This window comes from Rhea americana, unplaced genomic scaffold (assembly GCF_003343005.1).
Source record: "Rhea americana isolate MKP2758 unplaced genomic scaffold, rheAme1 scaffold_41, whole genome shotgun sequence".
Lineage (NCBI taxonomy): Eukaryota > Metazoa > Chordata > Aves > Rheiformes > Rheidae > Rhea > Rhea americana.
Genome location: NW_028186546.1, coordinates 198,554 through 210,461, shown reverse-complemented (window position 1 = coordinate 210,461; position 11,908 = coordinate 198,554). Strand labels below are relative to the sequence as shown.

Here is an 11,908-nt window from a genome sequence, read left to right as displayed (position 1 = left end):
CCATGCATCCTGATCTGGATGCATTTGCTCACCGTGCATCCCTGCCTGTGTGCATTTCCCCTCCCAGCACCTCGATCCGGGTGCATTTCCCCTCCTGACAGCTCAGTGCGAGTGCATTTCCCCTTGAGACATCCTGATCTGGATGCATTTCCTTTCTGTGCATCCCGGCCTGGCTACATTTCCCTTCCCAGTACCTCCTGTGGGATGCATTTCCCCTCCATGCCACCCGGGTTTAGGTGCATTATCCCTCCGTGCATCCCAGTCTGGGTGCATTTCTCCTCCCAGCACCTCGGTCCAGGTGCATTTCCCCCCTGTCTGGGTGCACTACACCTCTATCCCCTCCAGAGTCTCCATGCATATTCCCCTTTCACCTCCATGCACCCCAATCCAGGTGCATTTATCCTTGGGGCACCCCAATCTGGGTGCATCTGCCCTTTGGGCGCTTGGGTGCAGGTGCRTTTCACCCCCTCCGGCACCACAACCAAATGCACTTCACCCCAGTCCCCTGGGAGATCTGGGTGCATTTCTCCTTTTTGCACCCCAGCCTGGCTGTGTTTCCCCTCGTCTCTGCTCTGCACCCCCCRCCCAGGTTCGTTTCGCCTTCTGGCACCCCAATCCGGGTGTATTTTCCCTTGGGGCACCCCAATCCRGGTGCTTTTCCTTGCACACCGAGGAGGCGCTGGCCCGGAGGGGACCGCGCTGGGGCAGAGCTGCTCTGCCCCCCAGCAATGCCCCAGTGCCCCTTGCAGGTGCTCGCGCAGCCCCGAGGGGCTGCTGGCCCTAACGCCCTCGCAGCCTGCCCTYCGCCTTTGCATCCTGCCCAAATGTCTTGTTTCTTGTGCACCAGCTGCCCAAACCGCGCAGGAGGTCGCGAGCCGTCGGCTGAGCTACCTGCCTGGGCGGCGTCGCTTTGCATTTTTATTATATAAAATTTCCTTTCCTTCTAGAGGGAAACCAAGGCAGGGAGCTGTCTGACTTGCCCGCGGTTTACAGCAGGGTGCAACCCCACGCGAGACGGGCCGAGGGTGCTGGGTGTCGGGAGCAACYGGTGGTTTAAGACAGGAAAAGGCCCCGTTTTGCCAACGTTTTCGCAAGGGTGCGGACGGAGAGGTCTCGCGTCACGCTCGACCCACAGCGGTGGGCGTTGAGCCGGGTGCCCAGCCGAAATCGTGCCGGGAACTCCCTGAGCAATTCTGGGTTCCCCGCGGCGCTCGGGGYTTTCTGCGGGGCAGCGCTGGTTGTGCAACGGCTGCAGCCCCGGAGCGAAGGGTCCCTGCCCGGCGCTGCAGCCCCGAGCCTGGAAACCGCGGSGAAACCGATAAATAGGGTTAAAAAGGAGAGCGCGCTCGGCGTGAAATCTCACGGGAAGCATTTTCCATTGCTCTTTTCTTTGCCTCTCATCTCTTTCCGTGCACCCGCAGGTTTACGCATCCATGAATATTTGTATTTCCAAGTGCTGAGTCCCGGAGACATCCGCTACATCTTCACTGCAACTCTGGCCAAGGATTTTGGGGGAGTGTTTGTAAGTATAAGGACCGGATTTGTCTTGGAGCCCCCCGTATCGCTGCATTTCTCCCCTGTGGGGCCTGGTGATTCGAAGCCCCTTGCAGAAGCGGAGCTAAGGGCTAGCGCTCGAGAGCCTCCACCGCCCTTCCYTGCCTTGCACGACTCACTGGATGGTGTCGTGCCTCGGTTTCCCCTCCCCGYGGTGACAGCGGGACCTGGGCGAGCTACCGAGGGAGGTCCACGGGGCCCCTGGGGTGGCTCTGCGGGGTCCCACGGCACATCGGGCGCTGCTTGCCGTGACGGGAAGCAGCGCCGGCGCTGTGCCGCCGGCCCCCTCGCTCACCCCTGCCCGTCTCTTCCTCGGAGAACACAAGGTACGACCAGATCCACCTGGTCCCGGCCGATCCGCCCGAAGCCTGCGGGGAGCTGAATAATGGGGTCTTCATCCAAGACCAGATYGCCTTGGTGGAGCGGGGGTAGGTTTGGCGCCGCGGGAGCTCTTTGGGTGGGGGGCACCCAGGCAGGAGAGCAGGAAGCACCTCCAGCTGCTTCTCCTGGTTGCAAAACTATCCCGGGAGAGGACTTACGTTGTGTCTCTTAGAAAACAGCCTACACCAAGCTAGGAAAAGCCTTATTTGGGGGGAGAAAGTGGCCCACCAGCAGTGTTTAGGCAGTCCTGTTGCTAAAATATGATGTCAGGGATTGGGAGGGCTTGGGGAACGCATGGTGCCAGGGAGGCAGTSCACGTCTTGGGCATCTCCAGGTGAGCTCTTGGCGCTTGCCGTCTCAGAGGTGCCCGGCTCCCGCATCCATAGACAGGTCGCTCTGTGCCCCAGGGGTTGCTCGTTCCTGTCGAAGACGCGCGTGATCCAGGAGCATGGAGGACGGGCGGTGATTATYGCCGATAACGCCTACGATAACGACAGCTTCTACATCGAAATGATCCAGGACAGCACCAGGCGCACGGCGGACATCCCCGCGCTCTTCCTGCTGGGCCGGGACGGGTAGGTGCCGGGGCCGAGGGACACGTCCTCGCTGCGGAGGCGGGCAGAGACGTGGGCTCACCGCGCGTTGGCCGGCCGGACGCGAACGCGCCGGAGCGTTCAGGCGGCTGCGCTAGCTCCGCGCGGGTCGATGCTCTCGGAGGAGGCTGGAGGCATCTGGCTGCCGCTCTAGCRTAACACGCTGAGGCTGGTTTCAGAGATCCGGTCTGGGCGGCGGCGTGCTGCCTGCGAGCAGGAGGTCTCCGTGTCGCCYCGTGTGCCAGACACCGCGCGGTCTTACGCGTGGCTGCTTTCTCGGCGTACATCAGTCTTTCTGGGAGTCAGCCTTGCCATTGGGGATCTGGTTCTGGTCAGCCAATGTTCTGATCTTCCCRAACGTGGAGCATCTCGTGGAAGGGCCAAGGGACAGCCTTCTGCCCACAAACCAGAGGTCCCAGTGAGCCACATGTCCTATCTGCACTTTGTGCACTAGATTTTCAGTGGATTCAGGCATTCTTAAGCCACAGAGTTTCTCCTCAAGCTTGTTGGCAGTTTGCACTAACTGCAGTCAGGCTCTGCTTGGGAGACTCACACGCGCTTGTCACTTCTCTGTCCTTCCAGGTACATGATCCGACGCTCCCTGGAACAGCACGGGCTCCCATGGGCCATCATCTCCATCCCCGTCAACGTCACCAGCATCCCAACRTACGAAATGATGCAGCCCCCCTGGACCTTCTGGTAACAGCGGGAGGCCACGGAGCATCGCGGACTTCTTGGTGGATCTCAGGAGCTTGCCCCAGGGACCGGTTTTGAGGAAAGGGCCCCACACGCTCCCAAAACCCCACYGCCCAGCCTTGCTGGATTCAGCAACGGGAAGATCCTCGCGCTGCCGCTGGCGTCCRGCCGAACGGCAAACATCAGCGCTGGCAGCGGGAGCTGGACTGTGGCATCGAACCACCTTTGTAGTGACTTTCCAGGAGGGAGGTGATGGCTCAGAGCAGAGAATGAGGCCAGCACTTCCCCGAGAAACATTTTACGATGCACATGATGGCAGCAGTAGTGTGTGCTGCCGATTTAGTCACGCAGTCTCAGGGGGAGGGGAGGGAGAGCTAGTTATGGGGTCAGTCTGTACTAGCAGGGCTCGCCCGACATCTGTGTATTTTTGTCTGAGCTAATGAAGTCTAAGCAGGTTTTAGAGAGAACTTCTCTTTCTTCAGTGGTTGGGGAACGAAGGGACAAATCTCATCCCCTAACATCTTTCCCAGKAAACTTCCCAAGGCGTCGCCGGCGACTGGGGCACAGCCTGTGGTCTCTCATCACACCTCCGCACACCACAAACAGGTTGTGCGTGGGGGACGGAGGGACAGAGACGGCCTCATAGGACGGCACCACTCCGGCGTCCATCCCCACCACGTGTAGTAGGACCTCCTGCCCCTAATGCTGCCTGTGCTTGCTTGGGGGTGTGGGGGGGGGGGCACAGATGACTCAAACTTGGGTTCGGCACAACCGCTCACCCGTGGTTGGTGGGAAGGGGGCAACGCTTGGAGATCACGGATGCTGGGGGGAAACACCACCGTATGAGGTCACCTCTGCCCTCGTCCCCCAACCCKCCGCTGCAGGGCCGTCCCCCAGATCACGGCCCACATCTCTGCACTCGCCCCCACTCCGGTTTAATAGGAACGACACGGCCCTGCTTTTCACCACTCTGTTTATTACGAACACCGAAGGGCGCGAGGCCCCGTCCACGAGCAGCCCGGAAGGAGGTAAAACCCGAGTCTTGAGGCGAGACTGGGGCCGGGGGGACTGAACGCGCCGGCTGGGGGGGAAGCACCACCCAACCTAGCGGTGCGGTGACCCGACCGGCGCGTTGTGCTAGCACGGGACGGATGACATCCCTCCGGCTCCAGCAACGTCCCCACGCAGCGCCCGGAGTTAGCACTAACCCCCGTCAGCATCCTGCCTTGCGCCTGGAAACACTCGGCGGCCCCGGCGCGATGGCCCCAATCGCGCCCGTCCTCCCAGCGAGGCCGGGGCCAGCGCAGCTCCGCTGTAAGAGCCTGGGGCCTGCAGGCACCGAGCGCCCGACCCCAGCCCCAGCACCCAACGTGCAGCGGGACGTCTCAGAGCGGCTGCCAGGACCGCGTTCAACGCGGCAGCAAGAGCTGCCTGCTCTATCGAGCTTGTGGAGCCGCCGAGGCTTGCCTGCATCGCTGCCGGAGCAGCGCCCTGGCAGAGAGACACAGGTCCCTCCTGAAGGGGGCAAAGCCGGGCTGGGCTTTGGCAACGCAGGTCTCTTCCTCCCCGGCCCCACCCCACAGCCCTGCAACAGGACAAATGCTCTTAGCAAGGTCTAACGCCGCTCTGCGCCCTCCGCCCACCCGTCTCCATGACCAGAGCGTTCGAGGGCACCAGGCAGGAGGGATGCCCGTGCCAGCCCCGATCCCTATCTCCTYGCTGGGCTTGCTGAGCTGCCCCTAAAGCATCTCTGTCCCATCTGCAAAATCGTTTCACCCCTTGCTTGCTGCAAGGCAAGGCAAGACGTGAAATGGAGTATATACATAAGGACCTCAGCTCCGTAGTGTGTAGATAGTGCTAATATAGACATTAAATAGTAACCCTTGTGCGCAAACACACACACGCACGCACACACACACACTCTCACTCCCCTCATCCTAACCAGGTAGGAAAGGACGCGCTCCTCCGTACCCATGGCCAGCACAGACACGACAGAGCAGCCTCGGAGGTGGCGATGACGTGACCGCTGCTAGCCCGCGACATCCCCTCCCCTGGCCCAGGGGCTGGCCGGACCCTGCTTTCCTCTAGCATCCCCTGCAAGAGTCCTCAGGCCCCGCCAGGGACCACCGCGATGCACCAGAGGACCACCGGAAACGTGGGAAGGACGGGGATGGCCTCACTCGTGTAYACACAGACACACACGCACACACACACAGAGCACACAACAAGGACAGGTGGGAGCAGGGCCTGCCTCCGGCTCCCCCGCTGCCCCACACCACCAGACCTTCGTGCCCGCCGCCGGCACGTGGCCTCCCACCCCGACCCCACAACACAACCCTGTTTCTAGTATTAAAGCTGCTGTGTCTCGGAGGACCTTCCTTCCCTGCCTTTCTCCTTCCTCCAGGGCACAGGATCAAACATCAGTCATCTCATCCTCCAGCTCAGCATCATCCGTCTCCCCTTCGCCCTCCTCCTCCTCGTCCGACGTCACGTCGGCATCGTCGGCTTGCGCTAGGCACTTGGGACACGAGCAGGTAAACAAGTAGTTCTCCCTGGAAAGGGTGGCAGGAGGGGGAGAAAGAGCGATGGGGTTGAGAGGCTAGGTGGGAGATCGGGGGAACGGGGATGGAGCAGCTCGGAAAGGGCTGCAAGTGCTCTCCCCAAACCAGAGGCTTGCACGCCGGCACGCTGCGGGTCCCGACAAGGGGTGCCACCCAGGCTGCCTAGCAGGGACGCAAAGGAAAGCTCTGGCACGACACCCTCCCCCCCACCTTGAGCAGCCCCCACCTGAGTATCTTGTGGCGGCTGTGTCTGCTCCGATCCCTCTGGCAGCAATCTAAATAGCTGATGCAGATTTCCTGCCGGGCAAAGAGAAACAGGCCTGGCTCAGAGGTGGCTCCTACAAACCCCAGAGCAGCACAGTTTGTACCAATCCCTCCAAGAGCCGGGTGGAAACACGGTATTCGGCAGCCCCTGCGTGGGACAGGTGAGCCCGCCTCTGCCAGGGCAACACAAGAGGCAGGAGGTACGGGGCTGCGGTCCACAGGGGACACAGTGACACAGTCTGCTCCCTGGCAGCAAGGAGCCCCTCCGCCAAGGTGCACCACTGCCCTGGCTCACCTCTCCCGCCTCGATATCCTCCAGAGCTGTCAGATGCAGGAGGAAGTTGTTGTCCGGGAAGGATGTCTCAGCGTTGGGGATACAGCTGTGGTTACCTGCAGGGAAGATGGGGCTCAGCTGCAAGGACATCTCCAGAAAAAGAGGAAGGCACAGGCCAGAGCCCCTGATGCAGCTAGTAGGTAGGGCCTGTCCTGGCATCCCAGATGGGCCACGTGCCAGGCTGGCTTCCTCCGCCAGACCCTGCTCTTCAGGCCAGCAGCAGCCAGGGACACGCCAGGAGCCGGTGCCGCTGACAGAGAGGGACAAGGCCTGGCTAACAATACAGCAGCACTGTGCCAGAGCCACCCCGTCTGCCCTGGGGACACCAGCGTGACACTCCCTGCTCACACAGGGGACTTTGGGGTCCAGGGTCCCCAGCAGAGCTGGGTGCTGAGCCAGGGCTCTCCCCTAGACCAGAAAGAGGAAAGGCTGTCCTGGATCAGCCCCAGGGACATCCAGCACCATCCTCAGCCTCCGGATGCTGAAGGGAAGATACTTTGTAGCAGTGCGGCTCCCCGGCTTCTCGGCACGGCACCCCATCCCCAGGCCTTGCTCACCCCTACTCTGCCTTTAACGCTTAGGAGTGAAAGAAGGTGGCTCTGGGCRCGAAGGCGTTCCCTCCTACGTCCTCGTGGCCTCCAGCAGCCCCAGGACAGCATCCCCGTCCCCACTGCTAGTTTTCCTGCCAGCCCTTGTGTTACTTACAGCAGCTCTGGAGCACGTAGAGACCCGATCCCTCGCAGTTAAGGAACTCTCCTGACTCTGCAGCACAGAGAGCAGGGGGTTAAGGCTTTGCACGGGCCATTCCAGCTCACCCACGCATGCAGCTCAGTGGGGGGATGTCCACCAACGCTGAACGCACACACGCATCCAGCCGGCGCTTGCTTTAGGGACTGAGTGTTGGAAAGCTGTTTTGAAGCCCCCTTCCCTCACCAACGACAGCTATGGAGGACATGGAGATTTGCACCTCCAGTTCAAGCAGATGCTCCCCTGTCCCTCACACAGCTGCATCAGCAGCTCCCCGAAGGGGCAAACCTTAGTCCAAAAAATGGTAAATATGTCTTTCAGCACCACTGTAAGCTAGATTCTCCACATGGGAGCTCTCCGGATCTCTCCTCCAGCCACCCCAACCCGTCACAGTACACCTGGGCCACGTTGTTCACAAACCCGGACCCAACCTCTCCAGGCAGCGATGGTTTGAGACGTGGCTTACGTGGACCGGGGGAAGTAGGATCTCCTGATGCCCAGTGGGAATCTCTGCTAGTCCCTGCATGCGGGGAGGAGTCCCCAGGAACAGAAACCCCACTGGGACGTGCAAACGGAGCTGCCCGACACTGCCCATGGCYACACCGGAGCCCTACCCTTCTCGATATCCTTGTAGAGCTGGTCGATGAAGGCATCCAGCTGCTCTCGCTGCGGCATGGGGAGATCCAGCGCATCGCAAGCATGCACCCACTGGCTCAGAGARCTATGGGGGAAGGAGAGGGGCATCGTTACAGCCCAGTTTGAACGCAACCAATACCCAGGGCAACACAAATGTACAGACTGTCCATCTCCTCCCCACCACGCCTCTGCCACCCAGCAAGAAGTAACCAGAAAGCCCCATTACCTGGTTCCTATGCCTTGGCCGTTGGTCCCAACAAGGGCAAAGAGGGACTGAAAGCCTTCGGGAGTGAACCACTGCAGGAGGGAGAAGAGAGAGTGGCTGAGRCCAGGCCAGCTCGCCGCAGTACCCCACTCCACATCCTGCCGCTGGGGCCCACGCTGCCTGCCCCAGGTCCACAGAGACGGGGGGCAGAAACACTCCCACAGGCRCCTAGCCCCACCAAAGCCATGATCCCCTGGAGATGCCCGGAGGGGGACCCTCTGGGGGAAACTGAAGTGCAGAATCTGCAGCTCTGATTTTATGCTCTGTCATGATTTTCAGGAGGGAGATGCCCACACACACGAGGCCAGCCCAGATACAGTGAGCGCTGGGTCTCCCTGAGAAAAGGGACCCCTCTGAGAAAAGGAGCTGCCCTCCCTCTGCACCCACACTTTTGATCTATCAGCACGTGACGAAGACGACTCACTTGCTGAACCTGCTGCACGCTACCCTGCACACACACATGCACAAACACGTGCCTCAAATCCCACAGGGAGCTTGGAGGAAAGTGGACTCCCAGAGGAGTCTGGGGCAGTTATGACCTAGAGGGACTAGTACAAAATGTAGGGTCCAGCCACACTCCCAGGTTAGCTGGGAGGTCGCTCCACTCACCCTGCTGAGATGTTCGTCGTAAAGGGCTTCTGTGAAGAGCAACCGCAGCAGTTCCAGCTGGCCCTGATGGGAAATGGCAACAACAGCAGGGTGGGCAGATGCCAATGCAGTCACACCCAGGCCAACAGCTGAGCCCAGCAAGAGCCACGGGGCTCAGGAGTCAGGCTCCTTGGCCTTCACAGCAAGGCTGGAGGCTGCTGCCCTCAGAGCAATGAAATCCACTCATTTTAGCAGTAAAAGCCACCCATTCAGCAGCAAAATACACCAGCGCAGCACATGCTTAGCCTTCCAGATCAGGCAGTGGTGCCAAGCCAGCCTGCTCACTGCTGCACCTCTGGGTGCTGGGACCCACTGTATGTGAATCTGCAAACTCCACGCGGAGAGCTTGCTCCCATCCCAGTGGTAGTGGGACCTCCACATCTGTGGGCTCACACACACAGGCTGGGAGACGGCTCCCAGCACTCAATGCCTCTGAGTGCTGCCAGGCTCTTACCTTAAATTTGTCCCCTAGCAGCTTGTGCACAATCTCCTCCTCCTCATTTGCYGTCTTATTGCAGAACTGGGAGAAGACCTTTATCCACCGGTCCTTGTCCTTAGCCTGAAAAAGAAATCAAGCAAATACATGGCACTAACACCACTTTCTTCACCAGCCAGGAGAGAGGCAGGAGGGGACAGGGTCCACGGAGCTCAGAGGTATCCAGTCTGCTATCAAGRAGCAAGAGAAGCACTCAGTGTTAGTTTACTGTCAGAGTAAAGCTGAGCAAAACAAACAGAGCCAGAGGAAAGGTTTGGTTCTGAAAAAAATGTGTGCTAATCAGTGAGGAAAAAAGGTCCTGCTTGGCTCAGGACATAGGTGCTTTCTCTGCTGCCTGTCAGCCCCACGACCAAGGATCACTCAACGCTGCAGCCTCTTCCAGCAGGACCCTGCTTTGCCAACCGCTAGAGAAAAGATCAGTCCTTGGGAACAACAGACACAATGGGAAGAGAAAACATCAGCATGCATCAGCAGCTGCGGCCCCAAATCACTGACATACCTGTTTGACAGTGGCAACCATCCGTGCCATCAGCATGATACTGGAAGTCTCTGGTGGATAATGCATGTTTCTGCAGGGATAAAAGAGAAGACGAAAGATGAGCAGATCAGTGCTGGTATGGAAAGAAAAAGCTAGAGRGAGGCAGGAGCAGCCCATCCCACCAAAGCAGCTAGCCCAGCATCATCGTGTGGGAACATGCYACTGCTCAGGGCAAGGAGGCAAAGCCTCTGTCTGCTTGCCTGCACCAAGCATACAAATAGTCCTCAACCATCTYGCTAAAATACAGCCTGGGTAACAAATCCTGGTCCCCAAAAAGCCCAGGAATGCAGCGAGAGCTGGGACTTGTGACCATCTTTGGGTCAGGATTGTCACTTCTCCTCTCTGTGCCCATTCTGTCATCTGCAAGCGGGGATAGCTTTATGTACCCACAGGGCTGCTGCGAGGCAGATGTCCAGGAGCCTGGAGAAGTGCAGAAGCACTATAAAATTGCAGTAGGGAGGGATGTGCTGCTCAGCACTTGCAGCCCTTTGCTGCGAGCRAAACAAGAACTGCTCAGCCCCACGTCCCAGCTCCTATCTGCCAAGCAGCAGATAGCCCTGGGCTTCGGAGGGGAGCAGTCTCACAGCCACCAGGTCCCACCAGCCACCTCATGCAGGGATGTAAAGCCAGGACTGTCCTCAACAAGCATTACTCAGCCCAGGAGAGCCACCTTCTCTGCCTCTGGAGCAGCATATGGGTTGATGCCCTACCTCCATGCCTCCTGCAGCTTGTTGAGGGGGTGCGTGGGGTCCTCGYGGGACGGGCCGAGACAGAGGACCTGGTGGTACTGCTCCCAAGCAGACCGCCTGCATTCGGCACTGCAGTACGTCACCTAGAGCAAGGGGCACAGCGCCCAGCGTTAGCAGCAGCAGGTGGCAAAGCGGGTGCTGGGCCCTGACCGTGCCTTGTCGGCCCACTGGAGCAGAGCGCAGGCTCTTCAGCCATCGYGAGAGGCAGAAGGGAAGAGCCTTCCCATGGAACACCATGGTAAATCCCTCCCTGGGCCCTAGCAGACGAAAATTCCCACGAGGAGTTAAGTGAAGCCCATAGGGATGAATTCATGCAGCGTTTGGGGCAGAAAGACAGACTAAGTGTATGGCCAGATGCTATAAAGGATTTAGCAGCCCCAGTAAGATCGTGCTCCTTCCCGGCAGCCCCGTACCTGGCACTGGGGACACTGCTGGTGCAGGTCCTTCCGGATGCTGCACTGCTCCGGGTAAGGCAGCACCTGGGAGCTTCTCCCCAGCAGCCGCTGGGCATTTTCCTCCGCCGTCTCCAAAGCCCGCAGGCAGTGATCGCAGGCTGCGGGAAAAAACACAGTTGGATGGCACYGTGAGACCACAGCCTGCAGAAGGGAAAGGGTCCCGGGCACGGGATAAACCAGCACAGCTGGTATTGGCAGCACCAGAGCCCACCACCTCTGATCCACAGTCACCACCTCTTATCTCCCCCTCCATTTGAAGGATCGTTTCTGTTGTAATTTAAAATTTCTRTCCTCAGCCCTCATCYGCCATCCTTATAATTCTGGGAAGCRTTTAAGGGCCATAYGATACCTGTGCCAAACATMCTCATTTCGCTCACGTGTAACRGAGCTCAGCAGACAGCAACGTCTGGCTAGCACCAGACCCAGCTCATATCCGACCTTCTGCTCTCGCATTTGTTTCACCCAAATCATGTTGTACCTCCTTGTCCTGGTGTCCAAGACTGGAGCTTCTCAAAATCACAATAGCCCYGCACAGCAGTTTAAGCTACAGGCAACCAGGCACTACAGAAGTTTAAAATTCTGCTCTTCTGGCCCTTGTTTTTCATTTTCGTGTCTTTCGAGAATACCAGCATCTTTGCAGGCTGTACTCCATAACAGTGTAATTTGGTTAGCACCTCACATTGCTAAAAAATTGGGGTTCTCGTGCTCCTGGTGGCACATGATGCTTATTTCCAGGGCTGCTGGTTTGGAAGTCATCCCCCCTCAAACCACCTCCCATCGTTCAACTTGGCAGTGGCTTGGTCAGCACAAAGTAAAGACGAAAGAGAGAAATCTCAGCACTGCCACGTTTCCGGCGGTGCCGAGCGACACGCTCCTTTAGAAAAACACCCCTTTTTTAAGGGGTTTTGTCGCTCGGCACCGCCAGAAACATATTTTTAAAATTTAAAGACCTGAAACCTTCCTAAGGCCTTTTTCTTCAGAAAAAAAAAAA

The 11,908-nt window shown here is 58.8% G+C and overlaps 2 protein-coding genes across 2 annotated transcripts; one reads left to right on the top strand and one right to left on the bottom strand.

The window, feature by feature from the left end:
* The first annotated feature begins 728 nt into the window (after positions 1–728).
* Positions 729–3,691, top strand: PRADC1 (protease associated domain containing 1). The gene is given in 7 exon segments (XM_085314596.1): positions 729–749; positions 997–1,096; positions 1,422–1,522; positions 1,881–1,982; positions 2,343–2,510; positions 3,111–3,286; positions 3,288–3,691. Coding segments are annotated over 7 exon segments (858 nt in total). The 3' UTR covers positions 3,478–3,691.
* Positions 3,692–4,180: 489 nt separating this feature from the next.
* SMYD5 (SMYD family member 5) lies at positions 4,181–11,388 on the bottom strand. The gene is made up of 12 exons (XM_085314595.1): positions 11,295–11,388; positions 10,876–11,015; positions 10,424–10,545; positions 9,675–9,744; positions 9,134–9,238; positions 8,641–8,703; positions 7,993–8,063; positions 7,745–7,851; positions 7,089–7,145; positions 6,345–6,439; positions 6,012–6,082; positions 4,181–5,776 (listed from the first exon to the last, which is right to left on the bottom strand). Exons 1-12 carry the CDS (start codon positions 11,386–11,388, stop codon positions 5,638–5,640), a joined length of 1,134 nt encoding a protein of 377 aa, XP_085170721.1. The 3' UTR covers positions 4,181–5,637.
* Positions 11,389–11,908: the final 520 nt, after the last annotated feature.